Source organism: Apodemus sylvaticus, chromosome 2 (assembly GCF_947179515.1).
Source record: "Apodemus sylvaticus chromosome 2, mApoSyl1.1, whole genome shotgun sequence".
Lineage (NCBI taxonomy): Eukaryota > Metazoa > Chordata > Mammalia > Rodentia > Muridae > Apodemus > Apodemus sylvaticus.
In genome coordinates, this window is record NC_067473.1 from 9516581 (window position 1) to 9538999 (window position 22419).

General features: G+C 40.1%; 1 protein-coding gene across 2 annotated transcripts in view; it reads right to left on the reverse strand.

The window, feature by feature from the left end:
* Window positions 1–22419, reverse strand: part of Magi2 (membrane associated guanylate kinase, WW and PDZ domain containing 2) — a 1455128-nt gene that overhangs the window by 343695 nt on the left and 1089014 nt on the right. For both annotated transcript variants that reach the window (XM_052173111.1, XM_052173110.1), the window contains exon 7: window positions 8120–8177. In XM_052173111.1, the coding sequence (XP_052029071.1) occupies window positions 8120–8177 (58 nt within the window). The remainder of the gene's footprint in view (window positions 1–8119; window positions 8178–22419) is intronic.

Below are 22419 nucleotides of genomic sequence, written 5' to 3' on the forward strand. Positions count from 1 at the left end.
ATCCCTCTTTGCTAAAGATGATCTCTCTTCCATAGCTATGAAAGACCAAAAGTACCTAATGCCTGCAAACTACTTTAATTCCAGAAAGTATTCTTTTCCAACACAATGGTGTTCTTTTAGTATGCAAATTTCTAACACTACACAGTCCTGGGTAACTTCAGGATAATTTTGACTCTATGCAATTTTTACTTCATGTGTTAACTTTAGAACTGCTTCTGAGAGCAAGAAATGACTCTGAAGTCTGTCATGACAGACTGTTAGCAAGAGATAATCTCCAGCTCATGCACAAAATACAGAAAACCCACTTAAACTGCAGAGAAATTGTATTTGTTAGGTAGAAGATCTGTTTCACAAATTATGACCTATGTATTACATTGCATTGGCAATAAGCAAACAGAATGATCCAAAGTAAGATCCCAGCTTCGTGCTCTGGGATACTTTAGCATTCAGATGTCTGGAATATGGGTTCCTCCTTATGTAGGAGGGATGGCACTACCCATAGGCCTTTAATCCCTCTTCGCAGAAATTCCACTTCCCACACACCTCACATCCAGCTAGAAAAGTTGTCTGTGATTCCCATAACTACAGTCCCCTGGTCTTGATTGTCCTCCCCGTCTTCATTCACAAGGTCACTGTCATGTTCTTCATGGTCTTATGGAAAGAATACATTAGGAGGAAGCACACTGAGCCATGTGTTGTCTCTGTCTGTGGTATTTCTGCCCTCTTTCCCTGGTCTGATGAGGAATCAGGGTCTGTGTACTTCCTACAGCTGCCTCTGCAGGGAGTGTTCCCTGCCCTGTTGCCACCCAGGGTCTCTGTGTCACTATTAGGATATTTGCCTGTCTTTACGTCCTTTAAAAATACTTCAATAAGGGCTTCATTTAAATTCATTAAAAATGCTTAAAGACAATGTGTCTATGCATACTTATCTTTGACGAGTGACTATATGGTGCTCAACCCCAAATGATCTAACTTGACACAATTCTGAAACTTGAGGTTCAGGGAAAATCACAGAAGACAGGTCAGAAATACTAAATTGCTGACAGGTACTGTCTTCTAGACTTGAGAGGGAAGCTATAGCTGTACAACCCAACAACATGGCTGCCTAGACAAGACCTACACAGTGATGGCAGCGGTTGACATGCCAGCATTGATGGGGACATTTTCACAAGGTCCCACACCTGGATAAAGAGCTACAGCTGTTAATTGCTGCTAAAGGGGAATGTTTCCTCCAGGGGTGAACTCCTTGATAGGTTATCTAATCCTAAATGGTGAGCTTTAAATGCATGTGCATATGAGCAATACTAAATAGATTTAGTAAGTACTGCTGTGTCTCAATACAATATTATGTGCTTTATGCAGCAACTAGATATTATGTATTGTTTTACAGACATATATGTAACAATAATAATTAAAAGAGAAGACATTTTGAACTCGAGACAGAGAGAAAGGACACAGGAGGAGCTGGAGGGGAAGGGTAGTGTAGAAATGATGGAAATAATTGTATGTATAAAATTCTCAAATAAAAACCCCTTAAATAAAGATATCCTCAGAGAAAAACTGATGCTAGAGTGTGGTGTGGCAATATTTCCTTCTCTGATATCTATTAAAATTATGGAGGTTATCTGTGGAAAAATATCATGTGCATACTTCACTAAGTTATCATGGACACAGCTCCCTCAGGAAGCACGGACCCTTGTCTTCCTCAGGTGGAGCGAACTGACACCCAAAACTCTGACATCCCAGTGGGCCAATCAGGGAGAGCGGGAAGGTAAAGTCAGTGTAGAAGGAACGAAGCTGATTATACAGAATGTGTTCGCTCCTCTTGAACACAGACACTTCGGCTTTCACATGTATGCCTGTATAAAGAACATGTGGTCATTTCTACTCTGGTACGTTTCGTTTAACTCCAAAGTGTGCCAGGGTCATTTAATAAATACTTTGTAAGGTATAAGACTTGAACAGCATTGAAAGCAGCTGTTTTGTTGGGGCCTGTGTTTGCTCTCTCTGGCATAGCTCAGCCTTACTGGACATATGCCCTCAGAGAACTCAGAGGTTTGTATTTTCATTCACAATTGTGATGACTGACATCTAGACAATTAATGTGAAAGCACACTGAATGCTAAGCTGGTACCTTATAACGACTATTTCTAGAGTTACTAGCATGAATTCCAAGCTACTTAAGATAACAAAAATGCTAGGTAATCATGCATTATATTCTTCTTTGGTATGTCCCTGGAACCTCTACCTTTTTGTAGTCATAGAAACACTACCCTCTTGCAGTCCTTCCTCATCAATAGCTTGCTTATAGAATTTCCAGCAATGCTAAAGAAGTGCTATTACAATTCAGTGTGGTACCTTTATGGCCACATGACATAAATTACATGACAGAAACCATGACAATAAATTACATGTCTCCACAAAACTGTTCACTTTGTGGGGTATTCTGTAATTGAGAAATTACTGGAAAGCCAAGTATTACCAAAAGAAGAACACACACACACACACACACACACACACACACACACACACGCATGCACATACCACCACAACCACCACCACCACATACCACACACGTTATATTATTAGTAAGTATAAGAAAAATAACATTTTTGAATACCTATGACAAACTTCTGCTACATGCTAACAGTGGAATGAAAATACCGAGCTATGTCCAAGTAGTTCGTCCTTGTAAAGGCGCCTGTGCTTCGACTTCTTGACCTATGAGACAGAATTCATATGTGCACAACAAACCCTTTCCCTTCCCGCTGCCCTTTCTCTGTGCCCTCTCTTCATCCTTTTCCTTATCTGCCACACTCTGCCTAGCCCCAATCCAGGAAGCTGCAGGACTTGCATGCCAAGCCACCGAGGAGTACATACATATGGCCGAGAAACCATAATCCCAAACTGTTCACAAAATAGAGTTCACCCAGGATACTGGGTCCATTTGTCAGCATCCCTTCTGTTCAGCATCTCCGCTTCCATTAATTTATAAGTTGGAGAAAACACTTGCTGGTTGAACAGGCATTTAGGAGCATCACAAATATTCTTGATGTTTAAGAAGAGAGCAAAACTGAAACAGTACCTTCAGGCATCAGACAATAGGAAGCATAATTTTAGGTATATTCCTTATTTGTAACTGTGCATGTTTTACACTTGTGTGCTTTAAAGAAAAACTTTAAACCTAGGAGTCTGCAAGCCCTCCCTCCCTTCCCCCCGCCACCCCTGCCACCCCCTGCCTTGGAAAATTTAGAAAATGACTCAGGAGAACAGCATTCATGTGATGATATTTGGATCCAGCACTGCTCAGCTCCTTTCCAACTTCATAAAGCAGAGCAAAGCCCATTGCTAGCCAGGCAGTGGACAGCTGTCCCCGAACACTCAATGTTACGTTGATACCAGGCAGCACTTTCGGGAACTGCACACAAGCAATGTTTGATAGTGGCAGATGTGTGACATCACGTGAGGAGCTTTTAAAGCCTTGCATGAGAATCACATCTGTCAGACCCGCTATGATTTTAAATGTCATTCTATGGCTGGCTTCTCTCCCTGCGCCAGAGGAGGCAGCTTGCAGAAAAGCCATCCCAGGAAACTGTGTCTTCTGGATAAGCTACTTAAGCAAATTGTGTAACCGCCATTAAAACCAGAATGTAGCCAGCAGACATAATTTCACAAAGGAGGAGAGAAATCCACGTTTGTACAAAAGTCACAGCTGTTCGGCGCTACAGTTTGCACTTTTTGCATTAATTTTTTTCCCCCGTTCTTTGTGAACGGTGACAGTTACATTTCTAGTTAGCAGCTCCAGGACTTCCTAATACATTGCTAAGTGCAGTGCCAGCATGTATTCTTTGTCTATCAGGAGAACTGGCCTCACTTCCTTTGGCTGGTATTTAGAATAGAGCCCAGTCTTGCTGCCTGACTTGCAGAAGACAGAGATTATCAAGTAGGACCCAATGTACTTAAAATAGAGTGAAACTAGCATTTTAAACTGAAACTAGTATCCCCAAATGTCCTCAAGTTCTGTGATTAGACCCCACAATAGAGGGGCTTTAGTTTTTGTTTTGGGTCTTGCTCCCTGTTTGCCATGTAGCTCAGGAGCCCTCTTCACAGAAGCAGGCACGGACCTGATGGTCCATTAATGCTCGCGTTAGGAGCTCGTTTCCCTGACCTGGGCATGGCCTCCTAGCCCTGAGCATCTTGCTGTGGAATTGTTTGAGATCTAGAGGGAAGTCACTGTGTTCTGGAAAAAGTCCTTGCTGTTCCTGGTGCTGAGGCTAAAAGGTTTGGAACATTAAGGGATGTACTCGTGAAATTCATGAGAGTTGTCATTAGCAAGGATTTGGAGTCTGGGCTCTACAGTCGAACTGCCTGCTTTCAGTATATTGTCCCAAGAGAGTTACTCAACTCCTTTAGCATGGGTTTCCCCAACTGTAACCTGAAGGTCATTTATTTGTCATCACTGTGGAGGACAGTGGAATGTGGTAGAGAATCTTGAGCCACTCAATTAGTTCATGACTCTGAGCATGGAACACACGATAACTATTTTGACAGGATGATAATAATGATAAGGAGGAGGATTTCTTCCTCTGGACTCTTGGATATATTATACCTGTACTACTTAAAGTTAATTTTCATGATACAAAACATATAACATACTGGGTAAGTTATAGTAGTAAAAAAAAATCTGCGTAGTCAAAGCATCCTGGCTGCTGCAAACCTCCTTTGCTACTGGGTGCTGGAATTCCTATCTGCCTGGCCACACAGGAAAGTATGTGGAAGACAACTGGGCCCAAAGCACAGCACTGGTTTCAACTGGCGGTTCTTGGCTGAGGGCAGAGTCTACTCCACAGCTTCTACGCTCACTGCCTTACTGGCTAAATGAAGAGTAGCTGACTATTACGGTAGCCATCTGTCTGTATCTAGGAATGCAGGTTTGTACATTTTTTCCTTAAACAACTGGACAAGGTGTATGTTTTTCATTATTTTGTAACCAGTGCTTGTGATTGCATAAATGGATGTACGATTAATCACCAAAAGTGAGAAGTCTGCAGAGAATCCACCACTCACCACCATCACCGTCATTAAGAGCCTGGGCGAGCCAATATTTTCTTGGGCATAGATTTGCAAAGATCTATAATGATAACCTTGTTTTTCTCAAGTTGATTTCTGAGATTATAATTTAATTACATTTCTGTCTCTTCCCCCAACCCTCCCCATCTGCTCCACTCTACTCTCCATCAAATTCATGTCCTCTTTGCTTATTGTTTTTTACATGTGTATATCTATATTCCTAAATATAACCTGCTCAGTCTGTACAATGCTACTTGTATGAATGTCATCAGGGCTTACCATTTGGTAACAAAATTAACTAAATCTTAGCAATTTTAAATACGATTCCTTAAGATGCTACATTAATATTATCCCTGTAATTATGGATGATGTGTCAACATATGGAGTGTGTGTGTGTGTGTGTGTGTGTGGTACACCAAGCCAGTACTCTGCCACTGGGCAGAATCTCAAAATGACGTTTTTTGTTTTTTTCAATATCTACTCTAGAAAATATGGTAATTTAACTTAGACTAGAAATGCATTGCTTTTCTGTATAAAATAATACAAAAAAGTAGCAGACTCCCCCCAACCCCCAACAATTATAGTGTATGGATTCCAAGCTCCACATGGCCTCTGCTTGTGTATCAGCTTGGTGAGTTTCATAAGCAGGACTACTTTTGGAGTCAATATACATCTGTGCCAATGGCAGAATATAGGGATGGTACACAGTTTTAAAAAAACCATGTAAAAATATATATTCCAATGAAAATATATCACAAACTCTCTTTATTGTGATGGAAGACATTTCTTACTTCAGGTAGCATGAGTACATGCACATACACATGCAAATACATACTACACACAAACATGCATACATACATACATATATACTAACTTGAGGTATTTAAAATATGCTGGAAAGTTTTTCAGAAAATCTTTTTCTGAGAAATATTTGGATAATGTTCTACTTAATGCTATCTGTATGTTTGGAGTATATGCTTGCTTGTTACAGTTTTCTGCTTGACCTGACATAGTCACACATCCAGTAACTAATGACGATCCCTGTCTGGAGTCCTGCAATCACAAGGCCATGGCAAATAGAGGAGCTTGATCAACGAGAGGGATGTTAAGCTACTTTGACCCACCATTTCCTGACCTAAATGGACAAACATGATTGAATATTGGAAATTAGTTTCAAAGGACATGCAGACAGATATGAAGAGATAATATGAAGAATTAGTAGAGCGTAGGAATCAGCAAACTAGGAATTGCACAGTGGACCTGGTGGACTTGCTTTTGTAAATAACACTTTAGTCATAGAGTCCCTCTCATATGTAAGTGATGCTGGCGGATGCCAGTACACTGGAGGCTGTGTGGATTTCCAAGTATTCCCTACCTTGATCTTCATGTTTTTTCCAGTAATCGGCCTGGGGGGCAGGGTTTTGTTGATTGATTCCACAGGGCAATGTATTAAAAAGAGCTATGGCATGTCACACATGTCAGCCCTTGGGACTTCAGATGCCACATGTTGAGGCACACTGCAATCTGATCAAGTGGATTACGGCCATTTAGGAGGGTTGGGCATGGGACTCAGTGGCAGAGTACCTTCCCAGGTTGGTTTGATTTTGAGCATGGCAAACCAATATGAGCAAGCATCCAAGCTAGGACCTAGTAAACTTACTTTTAGACTTATTAAGGATAAAGTTTTAGTACTATTAAACATGCATTTTCATTGATTATTAGTTTAATAGGACCCATTGTCCTTGTAAATATTTACAAATGATATCCCCCCTCTCCCTTTCAGCTGTCTCTCTTCTTTGCAACCAAGTATAATCCTATGTAGCTATCTTCCTTTTTTTTTTTTTATCTATTGAGGGTCCACACATTAGAGAAGAAACATGGTGTTAGAAGATTGCTCACAGTAAATGAGCAGAATTCACCTTGACTGTAAATATGGAAGGGATGAACTGTGGAGTCAAACTTGGGGATTCTCCAGATGAGCACGGGGGTGGTGGAGGTGATGTGTGTCAAAGTAATTGAGACAAATGCTCAGGCAGGAGAGGCCCAGGGCCAGTGAGGTTCACAGGTCTGGCTCATCCGAACCTCGGCAGCAAAAAGATAGGCTGGACACCTAACAAAGGCCAGGGACTGCTTGAATACTATTGCACAGCATGCTAGCGAAAATACCATTAATCTATAACCCTTGACCACTGCGATTATGATGAGGAAAAATAGAGCTCAGATTTGGTAGGCAGTGTGAGAGTCTTTGGCTTTGCAATCCCTGCATTTCTTAGGAAGTATTTAAGTATAAATAAGGTTGGCTTTGTGATTGACCCTAATAATGTTAGCAGCACGAACCTGGTAGATAAAAGGTAGACATTCTCTACCAGAAGAAAAGTGAGTATTCTAGACAGTAAATTATATAATTTTAGAAAATTATGAAAATCATTCTTTTTCCATAAGGAAAAATATGTGTATAATAAGTTAAACACTAGATCTTTAGTCTGAATTAAACAATGTATAGATCTAGATAACCTGTACTTTGGTCAGATATGTTAATGTAGTGCAGCTACGAATGGATAACACAAAAGTCCAGTGTGTGGAAAGAACACTGCAGCTATATTGTGTTTCTCTACAAAGAAGAAACCATCAAACTTTTTATCTTATGCTTCAATGGGAAGGCATGGCTGATTCAGTTAATTGAATTTGAGATCTGGCATAATAGAACATCTTTTCTTTTTTTTTGCACAAGCATCCAGCTCTCAACATTTTGATTTCAAAATGAAAGGCATTCACTTAAGCATCTTTAATTATCATTCATTCAGAGGACCGGGTGGAACACGCTTTCCAATTAGTGTTTCAGAATCATGAGTCCAAGAGAAGGAACAACACGTCAGCCAGCTGCAGAATCAAGAAAGACTAGCCATGCTGCTAGATTCTTTTGTGGACATTTCAGAATCAGATGAAAGAGAATTAAAGGGGCCGTTAGCCACACATGCTCAATAAATACAATGCTAACACAATTTCACAACATATTAGTAACAAGTGAATATCACTCTTAGAGACTTACTCAACATAGTAAGTGCCATATATTGGATCATCGATTTTTTCCCAGCCATATGGAAGCTCTGAAAAATAAAAAAGTTATTTCTTTCAGTACATAAAGAACAGAAAACACAATTTTCTAATAAAAAGTAATATAATTTAATTGCTCATAGATTAAATAAATGGTTTTCCAAGCAGAATAAAAGGAATAAAGCCGTCAGCATTTGCCTAACTTTCAGACCCGTTGTGGGAGCCATCAGAAGCACTGGCTTGAAAACTGGAAGTTAAAACCAAAGCTCCCTTCCCTGCAGGCTTCCTGCTGGGCTTGGGGCTTTGTTCTTGCCAAGCAGTAGGCTGCCACCTCATCATCATGTTATCAATGTCTAGTGCGGTACACAAGAAAAACCACTTTACTGAGAGTGCATGGCACTCCCTTATTTATTTGTGTTGTGAAAGGAGCATTTTGGGATAAAGACCATATTTTGAAAATACTTTTCTGCGGGGAGCAAATGGGATGCTATACATTGTCAGTTGATACCCCACTACGGAGAAGGCGAGCCGCGTGCTGTGCAGCTCCTGTGACACAGGTCAGAACTGGATGCTGCCAGGATGATGCTCCTCAGGTAGAGTTAAAAAAAGTTCTAAGAACTTCAGTGTACTTTACTGAGAATGTTTCTAATTCTCTAAGCTTAACGTTAGTACATTCACACTGAGAATATCAATAAAGTTACAAATCCTAATGCAGGCAAAAGCATGCTGTTTGAAAACCAAGGTTTTCCCTTCTAATGCTGCTTTCCACATACACTGGGGTTTCATAAGAAAGTCTGACAAATATAAAGAATGGTTAATTATCTTTCCTAAACATTAATTCTCTCTATATAACTCAAAAGCTAATTAATTTGTTTGCATGCCTATATAGTATATTAAGAGACACTTAATAGTGTTATTATTATTGTAGTAACATATCTTGCTATGGACAAAGCAAACTTTTTGGAAAAAATTAGAATGACATGCAATCTCACCATACAGAAGCAACCACTGTAACATTTTGGTGAATACATTTCAAATTGCTTTCTATGCTTACAGGCTAATTTTTAACCAAAGCACATATTATTATATGGTTTGATTATTTTTTTTTACTTGACAAAATATCAATGGTATGAACATGATTGTATGATACCACTTTCAATATCAAAAACAGTAGCGTGGACTTGGCTTGGGTCTGTATAAGTTCATAGTCTTCTCCTATTGACTGTGACAGACTTTCTAGTACATATATCACCTGTGCAGGACACTCTATGCACAAAACCTTTTATTATTTTTCTATTAAACGTATTATTAAAAACTAAATTCTTGAAGGTAGAATTTTGGATTAAAGGATAGGTGATATATTATTTTTAAAAAATAAATTCTATTATCCCTCCAATCACTCACAAATTCATTGCCCTGGCACCTATTTTTATACCATTGTTACACAGATAACAAACTACTTAGTCCCTTAATGCTATGTATGCAAGTCCTGTACACAAGGCACAGAGAGAAGTACAGAAAGTGGGGCAGAAAAAAATGTAAGATCCAGAGGACTAGAAAGTATGCTGTAATATTGTATCTCCTAGAAAAAGCATCAGGGAAGCTACACTCATAAAGTCTTAATAACATGTGACTGCTTAAATAAGACCTGCCCAAGAATGACACTGATACATATGCTGACAAGAAAGGGGTGGGGGGAATCTCATAAGTCAGCAACCCTGGACAGTGAGATACAGGAAACCAAGGAATGTTGAAAGCAGGAGAAATAGTCTTCATCAGGGAAGAGTAGCCAAGTGGCTCATCCAGCGCAACCTGGGCAGCCCTTTGTAGTTTGTTTGTTTTGCCTTTGATAAATGTTAGCCTGTCATCTTCCCATTTACAGAAGCACCAACTTACAGTCTCATTGCCAACATATGAATGATGATTGAATTAACTATAACATTCAACTGAATTAACATTAAATTAACTATAGAGTCACATTTCTTCACCCCAACTCTTATGGATATATAGGCTTTAGAATACAAACCTTTTCTGAGTTTAGAGAGCAGACACAATGCGTTACTCCAACTTCAAGCAGTTGGAGAAGCTCTTTAATGCTCAATACCTGAGGAATCTAGAGTCAAATAGGATCCACAAGAAAAGGGAAGATACAAAAATACCCCTCCAGATGACTGTCATCAAACACTCAAAGCTAATGGAGACACTGTCTATTAAAAGTTCTCTACTTGACATTACTTACTTAGTGCCATTCACCAGCTATTAAAGTAGAAGAATATGTACACAACAGAGCTGGCATCGTGGGCATGTGTCACTCATGTGGCTCAGTGCATGGACCCACATTTCTAACAAGTTTAATACTGTGAAAGGCATGTAACAGCATGTAAATGTTTTTCATGGTCAAATTTGAAGTTATCTTTCACCTCATAGACTATCCCTTCACTTATTTCTTAGCTTTGGCTCTTTTAGACAAGCCACTAGCTGGAACGCTGCCTGCCCAAGTAGAGGTCCTTGATCATCTCTGTCAGATTTACAAGGAAAAAGGTCTTGGGAACAATGATCTCACCTGCCATCTTGATTTTTTTTTCACGATTTAGGAGAAATCTATTTTTTTCTTCCTAAGATGTTGGTTGGTTTGCTTACTTGCTTGATATTTCCAAAGAAAATTATTTAAGAATTCATGATAAGGCAAAATTCTGTTATACTTATACCTTAAAACCAGCTGGTTTGGGTCATGCTTTCAGATAGAATTTTATAGCAAAATCAATTCTCTATCACAAAGGCACATCCATGCCTTCATTCTAAATATTGTCAGAGTTGACAGATGTGTATCATAAGGAAATAATAAAAATATATTCAAAATATATTCATTTTTTTACTCGTAAAGATGGTAGGATAGATATAAAAATCTCCACAACCAATGTTTTAAAAGACCAGTGTATGTGTATACAAATGTGTGAGTGTGTGTACATGTATGTGTGTATATGTACAAGTATGCCAGTGTACATGCACATAGATTTGTTTATATTTAGTTAAGTGAGATTTTAGTATGCAAAGAAAAAGTTTAAATTTATATTATTAACAGGCAAACCAAAAAAAGTTATTCATATTTTAGTAGTGTCATGATATATTAACATACCTATATTTTATATAATGTTTCAGATTAAGCATATTTATGTTTCCAAATAGTTATTACTTATTATGGCAAAAGTGTTCAAAGTAGCTTTTAAAAATACAGAGTAAAGGATTACTAACTCTGGTCTCCCTACTACTGAACAGCATATCAGAAATTCTATGTTTTTCGAAAGGCAACATGGTAAACCTTTGATAGATTTTGCTTTTGAAAGAGCAAAGAATGGTTTTGGATAGGATGCTAATGAACAATCACAATATTCGCATACAAAAAGAAGCAACAGTTAAAATTACAGACTAGAGAACGGACATATCCCAGTTTATGGAAAGTTAAGAATTATTTTTAATTGTGAAAAATAAGGTATTTAAAGTTGAATTAGTTTTTAAAAAAACTAATTATGTCTCTGAAAGTAAGCTAACAAGTCAGAAAAAGGATTTCTAATGTGGAACTATTGACCTAGCCAGGTGAGCACCTCCAAGGTGAGCACCTTGGAGCTCTGGGGCCATGCATCATTTAGTACACTATATCCAACAGCTTCTGACAAGCCTGCAGATGATTAAGGTCACATTGACAAAATAGCACAGAAGATACAAAACAGAAAAGCAAACACCTGAGATCAGCAAGGTTAATGCCGAATTAAGAGCAAGTTTAATTGAGATTTTCTTCAGGCCACAGAATCACGATGCAAACTTGGTGATAAGATGCTTCAACCCTGCAAAATTCTGTGGTTGCGTCTAGGTTAATCTGTAGGTAGTCATTGATATTTTAGAACAGGAGCAGAACTGGAAGATTAAATGGGCACCCATTCTTGCATGGGTCCTTCCAGACACCTTTTGTAAAAACTTTAAATTGTATTTTATTATGTTTAGAGATTTTTCCATATTGCGAATATATATATTTTCTCAATTAATATTTTAGTTTTTCATACAATATGTTTCGATCATAGTTCCCATCCCCAGTTTTTTCCCCAGATTTTCCTCATCTCCCTACAACCCAACTTTCTGTTCTTTTTCCCCCTCCCTCTTTCCATCTCTCTTTCTCTCTCAAACAAAATTGTTCTTTATATTCTTTAAAGTGTTTTGGGTCCATTCTAATTACAGAAAATGGAAACATTTATGCTAGAACATAAAGAACCAGCTTTAGAGTTACAAAAGAAATATGGACAACTGACGGATGGCCTACTTTATGGAAAGGAGATGTGCACACTAGAGAACATATCCCGGGGCATCTTAGTTTTTTTTGTTTTCTTATGACTTGCTCAGTTTACATTCTTTCTATTTTTAGTTGGATATTTTATTTATTTACATTTCAAATGCTATCCCCTTTCCTGGATTTGCCCCCAGAATCCCCCTTTCCCATCCCCTTCCTCCTGCTTCTGTGACTCTACTGCACCCACACACTCCTGCCTCTCTGCCCTTGCATTCCCCTACACTGGGGCATCAAGCCTTCACAGGGCCAAGGGACTCTTTTCCCATTGATGCCTCGCAAGGCCATTCTCTGCTACATATGCAACTAGAGCCATGGGTCACTCCATGTGTACTCCTCGAGTGGTGGTTTAGACCCTGGGAGTTTTGGTTGGTTGATATTGTTGTTCTTCTTATGGGGTTGTAAACACCTTTGCGTTCCTTCAGTCCTTTCTCTTACTCCTCCATTGGGAAACCCCTGAGTGTGGAGCAGAGATGGAAGGAAAGGCCATCCAGAGATTGCCCACCTGGGGATTCTTCTCATATAGTCACCAAATGCAGACCCTATTGTGGATGCCAAGAAGTGCATGCTGACAGGAGCCTGATATAGCTGTCTCCTGAGAGGCTCTGCCAGAGCCTGACATATACAGAGGCGGGTGCTCCCAGCCAACCACTAAACTGATCACAGGAGTCCCCAGGTCTTAGAAAAGATCCTGTTTGTCTCTTGCCACCTTCTCTTGAACTGCATTCTAATGTCTCAGTGTTTCTTTGACAAAACTCCTTTCTATCTGCATACCATCTTCTCTGCTCATGTCTGATTGGTTATCTCTGCTTGCTCCTCTTGTGTTATGTCTGCATTTGACCAGCACCTGCCCAACTCCTGGAGGCTTTGTTTATTAAGTATGGCTATTGCCACTGTGGTGCCTTTCTAAGTCTGCATCCCATTTATCTAAAGAAGTTATTCATCCAGATGATGTCGTTCAAAACCGATTCAAATCTATTCTGTTCTGTTGCCATGCACTCTGGTATTTCCTACATTGAAGGCACCATCATGGGTACGACTATGCAAACTGAAGCTGGGAGTCAGGAGCTCTGATGTAGGACATGAACTCTCTTATTAGAGCTAATAAGGAAGAGCTACCTGGACCATGATTTATAGTGATAATATTTATTTTGTGTTATTATACAGATTTAACATGAGTATTTAATTACTACAGTATACTTTCTAATGAATGTTAAAAATACTGACAATAACCAACTGATGGGCTGGTTGTTGGTCCAGATAGAAAGTTTGCGATGGTGGTCCCACAGGGTAACCCGGTTGAGCTGTGGAGTGTTAGTCTTTGCTTTGGTTAGTACACTCCGTGATGGGCATGATGAATGCCAAAATGTCTTAGGAGCTCTCCCACCAGAATAAACCCTACTGTTGTGTGGCTTTTGACCACACACTTGTTCTTGGCATGTTTTACCAAGTTTGAATAGAAATGTGCATGATTTCCTTGGCAGGGATTCAGATATTAGCAATTATGTACATAGTAATATTTTGGGTACTTGCTCTATTCTAGCTGGCAAAGAAAAAGCTGTCAGATGCAGCTGTGCAATTCTGTGGTGCTAACTAGTATGACAGACCTCCTTGAGATAGTGACAATAAGTGGCAGCAGGAAAGTGTAGTACAGGAATGATTCTGTCTGGCTGAGATTTGCACGTAGCCATATTTGGCTTAAGTTTGCAAGCTTCATTAGAAAGTCGAAGAGCGAAGAAACTAGGTGGTATCTGTCTTTTGTTCTTAAAGCATTGGGAATGGTTTTTGCTATAAAGGTTTAGTAAGTGGCTATATGCTCAGGACTTGAAATATGCAATTTCACTTTCTTTTTATCTTTATAAAGTCTATATTAATTCACCCTTGTCTCTATGTGTCATTATAATTCACTTAAAATGGATTACTGAAGCATTCTGGGTTCCTGCACCGTGAAGGCTGCTATCTAGTTTGAACTGCAAGTAGCTAAAAAGAGTAAGCCAGTTATTCATAATTTGCATGGCAACACAATTAGGAGAAATAAAATATTGTGAGTGGTACAAGTTCTGCTTAAGTAGTAACACAAACGCTCCTGTCCACCAAAGCCTATTGGTGTTGGAGTTGGGGGGGGGGGCGTCTGAAAGAAAGAGGATCTGGCCAGGAGCATGGGAGATGTGGCCCTCTCATTGGTTGATGTGGAAAAGGAAGCGATATCTTTCCATCCCTCATCCTTGACTATCTGTGGCAGGAAGGAGACCTAGCTCATGACAGCAGGAGAGCTGGATTTGCCTCTCACCTGCTGCAGCAATTGGGAGAGCAGGTCCTGCACTTCACCGAGGCAGCACAGTAGAGCTGACCCTGATGGGGGCGCGGGCGCGGGTGGTGGTGGTGGTGGTGATGCTAAGGTGCGCATGCCCCGAGAGCACGAACGTGGGATAGCTGGCCAGTGGCCTTGTCTACGGCATTTACGGCAGTCAGGAGGGCTAGCTCCCGGATTGTAAGAGTGGGAGAACTAGTCATGTCCCTCACTGCCTCTTACACTCGGGAGAGCTGGCCCTGCTCCTTGTCTGGGCGGCAGGGTAGATCTGGCCCTGATAGTGAGGGTTTCGGGTGAGCCTGGGTGTGGGAGAGCCGATGTGCGGAGCTGCTCAGGTGCCTCTCAGGCCCAGACCTAGTGCTTTGTGCCAGGAGCCAAACTGACCTTACTTTATGTTTGGAGTTCATTTTAAAGATAGGCTTAGGTTTTTGACTTCTCAGCTATAAACCTTGGAGAAATCGACTGGTCAATGGTCACTGTGCCCTCCCAGAAGAAGAAAACACCTTACAGCTGCCAGAGATTGACCTTGGCTGAACGCCCGGGCTACGTGAAGAATCCCACTTGCCTTACTTCGTCCCTGCCTGTATAAGTTCCCTGAGAAAATACAGTTTTTGAGCCTTGAATAGTTAATTAGTCTTGGCCTCGTCCTTTGCATCTCCTGTCTCTGTTTCTCTGTCCTTCTCTTCTAGGGTCCCCTGTCGAAAACCCCCCGCGGGCCGGGGCAGCTTTGAATTGTCTCGCTGCAACATCTGTCCCATTAGTGAACTGCTGGAGCACATGAAGGCGCCGGTCCTACATATTCAAAACTATGGCTCTCTGTGATGCAGGCTAACAACAGGATATCCAAGAGGAGCCCCAGTAAAGTTCCAGGATTGATAGAGTAGCCGAAGCCCAAGGCCTCTTACCAGACCAAGGAGTCATTGCCTTAAGCAAAGAAGTCAACCAGGGTATCCTGTGGGACTCACAATGACACACTACAGCTTCCACATCAATTGTTTTTACTCTGTTGGGGGGTGGGTGCTGCAAGGGTGGAGGGGGTAGGTACAAGGGGAGAAGGGGATGAGTGGGATTGGGGTACATGATATGATTTATGACGAATCAATAAAAAGGTTTTAAAAAAATGTTGACTGCCCAAGAACCTCACTGATTCATGCTTTAACAGCAGGTGGGAATCTCAGCAGACTGAAAAATTTAACAATGAATTGAAAGAAAGCTTATGAAAGAATGCAAAAAAAAAAACAAGATGGAAAAAAGGAAGCAAGTTATAAAGAGGAACAATCAGTGTAACACAATATGATCGATAACCATTAAACGCAAAAGACTTGGAGTAAGAATTGCTAGCAGGAGTAGAAGCAACTTGCCTTTCTTGTTAGGATTTTCTAACTGACTCGTAAAGAAAATATAACTCCTCGCTACAATAAAAGTGGAAGGTTGGTCAAAGATCTTTAAGACAAACAGAAACAAACAAACAAAAAGCCAAAACAGATTAAATAAACAAATTATAAATGTTAAACATGAAAGGGCTCTATCTTAGAACAAAAGGGTCTCATTTCATGTTAAGTCATCGACATCTGTACATCCAAGAACACAAGCGACTCATAAAACAGGACCCGCAGTGGTGATGGTGGGAAATGCACTAATAACAAACTATTCTCTCTCAGTCAGAGACAGATCAAATTGGCCAAAATTATAGATAGAAAGGACTCAACTAATTTTTGTAAGAGATATGGCAAATTTTGAGGGCTCTGAGTGTCTTCCTCCCTCCATCTGTCCACGTTCTGATAATATGGGACACATATTCTCCTCAAGTATACGTGGAACATTCTTCAAATTTTTTCTTCAGATTATATTTCAGTGAGTCTTTAGTGCTATGAAGCAGAAATAAGGTAATCAGTACTCTCAGTAATACCATAGAAACCCGATATTGATATCAAAACCACAATTAAAGAAAATTTTACCTAGAAATTAAAAACTGATTTACCTAGAAATAAAAAAAAAACAAAAACAAAAAATATCTTCAATAAACAACTGTTGGTTCAAAGTGAAAAGGTGAGATGAAGTCTTCCAGAGGACCTGGGTTAAACTCTCAGTACCCACATAGTAGAGTACAACTACCCTTAATTCTAGTTTAAAGGATCTGGTGGCCTTTGTGGGTAACCGGCTATATGCAGAGTACACACGTGCTCGTGCGAGCGTGGGCACACACATACACACACACAGACACACATCTATCCATCCATCCATTCATCCATCTATCCATGCACCCATATATACATCTATCCATAGAAATATACATACATAAGGCAAAACATTTTATATACATAAAAATAAGCAAATCTTAAAAAAACATCTATAAACTAGTCATTTTTTGAGAAACTGACCTTCTGACATTTCTTCTGAGTTGTGACTATAAATATGTAGCATGGGTGTTTTGTGTTCTCACAATGAATGTGAAACAAAGCATTTGCTCACTGGATAGATATAGCTATACCACATTGTATACATATGCTTCAATCATAATGTTCTACCTGGGAAATACATATTACATGTCAAAATTTTCAGTAGCTATAAAATGTACAGCAATGGTATCCTGCAAGTTAAACATGTATATCATATTACAAGAGAGAGTGGGAAAATATTCTCTCATGCAAAAAAATCAACTTATGGGAAACAAAAAGTCATACTAACAAAAATGCTATTTCTCTTTTTAAATACCATCAAAACAACCCAAGCAAAACAGCTGAAGCTCACAAAGTATGCTCTATGTGGTGAACTGACAGCAAAAAGAGGCAACCATAAAATGAAGAATAATTGTCACAAATTTATGTTAACAAAATTTAAAATGTGAATGAAATGGATAATAATGTCTTAGAAAAATTTTTGAAAATTAGCTCTAGTAGGAAGAAAGCTTAAGTGGATGGATTTTTGGTCACTTTGCTGTGTTGGGACCTTTCTTTAGAACCTGGGTAGAAAGAAGGGCTTTCTTATCATGATTCAAACTTGAAAAATATTGAAACAAACAAAGAAAGAAACAACACCAGAAGAAATAAGTGTTAAGCTGGGAGAAACCCGCAAACTAAGTTCTCCCTATTCTACTCCTAAGCCATTGACTGTTTCCCACACCAAATATGTGGGTGTCTCCACCCCGATTTTTACATACTGGGAAAACAAATAGTTCTGCCGCAGCTCACACTGGCTGGCTAGCCTCTAATCTAATCCTATCCCCCTAGAGCTAAAGTCTAGCCTCTCAGTTTGAGGGTTCAGCCACAACGCCTGCCTCCTGCCTTTGCCGTCAGTTACAAACTCTGGATTCTATTATTCCTTCTTTTGACCAATATGTGTAAACTGGGGTCTGAAAGCCCTCTCCCCAGGTTTGAAAACTGGCTAAGAAGGCTCAAGGAACCCAAGGAAAGATACTCGCTTGTTTATTATGAAGAGAATTACAGAGCTAGCGAGGGATAGCTCAGTTGGTTAAATGCCTATTATATTGAGGGCATTACGGGAGATACGCATGCAGAGATACAGAGGTGAGATGGGCGGGCCTTCATGTACTGTTGGGGCAAGGCAGGCCCCAAGAATCACTACGAGTTTGCTCTCCAGGGAAGCTTCCCAAACCCTGTATATTTGGGTTCTTGCAAAAGCACATTCAACAGGCAGAACTAAATGCGACCAATATGGAGAGCTGGCCAATGTCGACAGACAAAAAGGCCAGTCTGTTTAGGTTCTTGTTGGCTTCTACTATGCAGCCTCCCTTCCTGGCATGTCGTAGGCAGGGGCCCTTTTGGAGCAGGGGTTTTATACTATTCCATCAAATTGGAGTGTCTGTAGCATTCCGTGGGAAAGGAGTGATGATATTTTCACTGCCAGGAACAGACAAGTTTATTAAAGTGTACGGGGATGATCCTGAAACATGATGTCATCACGAGATACATGCAAATTATCATCATCCTGAAACAAGATTCTATGTATATCAGACTGAAAAATTCAAACGCTTAACGATACACTCTGGAAAATCTATGGGAAAACTGGATGCCCAATCACTATTGTACACACCACGTCACCTAACCTCTTCGGAGGGAAGGGAGCTAAGCTGAGTATAAGCAGACAGTCTGAGTCTGGAAGCTCTCCTCTAAGATAGTTCTCTCTAAAGTTTCCTCTTCGACAATAAAAAGAGAAGAAGCAAATGCAGAAGGTTATTCATTGCTCTGCTATTTCGTAGCAGTCCTCGACACAATCTACAGACCCACCCGGGTATCTAGCGGAATAAACATGCTGTGTGCATGCAGTGCTGCTCTGTACAGCTGTAAAATGTATGAGGAGACTCTCTGTGACCTGACGGAAAGTTATTATTGGATATATTGCTACACAGAGACTTCTGCGCTCAGTTTTGAAAGAAGAGCCACAGTGAGGATGGCTGGAAGCTACGCAAGCTGCTTGAATCTCAGAGGTGGAGAGAGGGGAAAGAAGGTTGCTTTATCCTGCATTAATGTGCGCGCTCTCACATCCACAAATTAAAATCAAAAGATGGAAAATGAAACTAAAATTGAATTACGAAAAAGGCCAATGACATATAAAATTGCTAACTACCCAGAAAAATTGATTAAGTCAGCTGTAGAATAAGTGAGAGATTCTAAGATTAGGGTCTCATTGTTCAGAAACGTACAAAGCCAAAGCATCTAAAAGCAGTCCCCGTGGTTCAAGCAGGAACAGGGAGTACTGAAGATGCCATAACATTTGCTATGCTTTTAGAAAAGCAGGATGGTTGTCAGGATGCTAGCTTCTGGAGTTTATGTCATTTCTTTGGTCTTTAGCATTGCTAAACCCTTTGGATGTGGAGTTCCAGATCCCCATGAGAGGGCACAGGGTGGGCATCCTGGTGCCTTCTCCATCACCATGAGAAGCACTGTGACCAAAGAGCAACCTGGAGAGGAGAGGGTTAACTTCCCTGCTAAGTTACAGTTCATCTTGGAGGGAAGCTAAGGTAGGAACTTGGAGGCAGCAACTGAACAGAGAGCCCAGAGGGAGCACTGACCATAGTGAACTGGGTTCTTCCAATCAATCATTAATCATGACACTGTCTTCAGACTTATCCATACATCAATCTGATGCAGGGAATTCCTCATCTGAGTTTCTTTTTCCCCAGCGACTCTAGTTTGCTAATCCTGTTAATATCCTTTGTCATGTTAACAAAGGGATGGGCAGAGTAGCATGAGAAAACACTAACTTTAGTGGTTGAGACCTAAGATCCAACTAAGGTCTACTATTCCAGAGGGCAAAGTGGAGTTCCCTGGAAAAATTCCCCAGGCAATGCCTGTTCTGATAATGACAGCCATCACAGTCACAAAGGGTTGGTGTGTGAGGTTTCTGTGGAAAGAGCTTGCCAACACTGTGGGGCTGCACAGGTAGACCTTATTCATTTTGGGAATGTGTCATATCATTCCAGGTCATAACAGTACAACCGCAGACCTACTACCTATCCCAGAAAGTGGTGCCTGGGGCATAAGGTGTAAAGGCAGAGCTGTGAGACATCTGTAGTGACTGGGGGCAGAAACACACGCTCTGTGAGAGCCCGGGAGGATTCATCTAAGGATCCCTGCACTTTAGAAAGCAGGGGTGCTTCTCTGGGTGATGGCAACAAGGCTTTGCTTATAATGGAATAAAAGCGGGTGAATCTTGGGCTGGGGACTCTAGTGGACAAAAGTCTAGAGAAGACATGAGGTCCCAGTGAAAGGATGAACACCCAGAGCCTTCCGCCTTTTTAGGCTATCTTATTTTCCTCTATTGGGAAGTCAGTGTAAGGGCTAAGTGGATGAAGCAATGCCAGTGGGGACCTTGGAGGGATGCTTGAGACACCCCTCCACCCCAGTACGGGTAGTGCATCTCTACTTGAAATAGTACTTAATTATCTTGTAGAAATTGAAAATGACAGCATAAGCTGCTCAGCCACTATCTATTAAGTCCAAAACAAAGACTTAATAGATGCTAACTTATGCTACACATTTTTTTCCTTAATTCTTTACCTTATCTTATTAAAAGAAGGTCTTAAGGTTTAGGACAGAGAGCTGAGGAATATGGCTGTGACTTGCCACACTTTTGACTGTGACTGTCATGGCTGCTTTGGTTTTATGACTTCCAAATTATTGGGGTTTGATTAAGTATAATCTATGGTTTTATGATTCAAAATGCCCTTGCCTTAATCACACTAAGTTAAACTTGCCTTTCGTTACTGATAACATCATTTAATATATTTCTCCTAATGTAAACAGTTGGTGAGATTTTTTTTTTGTAATTTGTATTTTGAAAACGTTAGTTATTTTAACCAGAAAAAGTTACCCATAGCAATGGTATGTCATGTGAGGATACGAACATTGTTACAATATGGGATTACATTGAAAGAAGATGGCTGTCATTATTTCCTGAAATGCTCATCATTTCCTGTCATAGCACCATTTTATTTGATTTGGTGGGGGGAGGGGAATGGAGAGTTCCGGGGAGATGGCTCTGAGGTTAAGAGCACTGACAGCTCTTCCAAAGGTTCAGGGTTCTATTCCCAGCATTCCTGGCAGCTCACAACTGTCTGCAACTCCAGTTCCAAATCTGAAGCCCTCTTTCGACTTCTGCAGGCATTGCATGCAAGGTGTACAGACAAATGCTGGCGAAAAATGCACACACAGAAAATTAAAAATGTAGTGCATCATGACTATTTGTAGCTACCTTCCCAGGTGCAGGACACTGGGGTTGCTTCCCTGGGGCCATGTTGTCATGCCCATGAGCATGACAAGAACCCAATACCTTCCCTGAGCCCAGGATTCCCAGTCTCTCAACAACCAACTCCTCCTCTTAACTCCTATGACATCAGATATTTTACATTCTACAAGAAGAGTCATTTATAACTCACTTGTAAGGTGACAGGCTACAGCATTCACGGATGGATGGTTTCAGGTAAAGCTAGCCCTTAAAGAATTGCACTAATCATTAAGACATTACAATTTATGATATATGATACTAGCAAAGATGCAGATATATTGTTCTTTATTTAAACCTTCAGGTAATTTTTAAGGAGCTGAGAGAACTTCATTAATATTTCAGGAGCTCAATTCATTATAATTGATTTAAATAACCCCTAAGCCCCAAGTCAGTAATACACTTGCCGATTGGGTATTATAGGGTAAATTCACACAATAGCTATCATTTTACTGTTGGAACAGTCTTTTTAAATTTAATGAAAATCACTATTTTTTTGCAATAAGGTCTTCTTTCAAAATTCCCAGAGGAATCTAATATCTAGTTTCAATCAATATAGCAAGGCACATAAACATAAAAAGTAAAATGTACCCTTGTTTATTATTTATTAGATGATCTGTATCATACTTAGAAATTTATTCTATTTCATTTCCTATCTTATATATAGCCTCAAGTACTGTGGAATTAAAATACTACATAAACAAATGAAATGAATCAGATTTAACTCAAACCTAGGAATGCTAACCAAAATCTGCAAACAAGGTTTGCCAAATAGATGCTACAGATGCTGGTGTGGTCAGAAGCACCGTCCGAAACTACTGCTACTGGGCAACAACCCAATAACTATGCAGCATGCCCCTACATGGTGACAACAGTCCTTTTTCCATAAAATTCAGGAATTCTA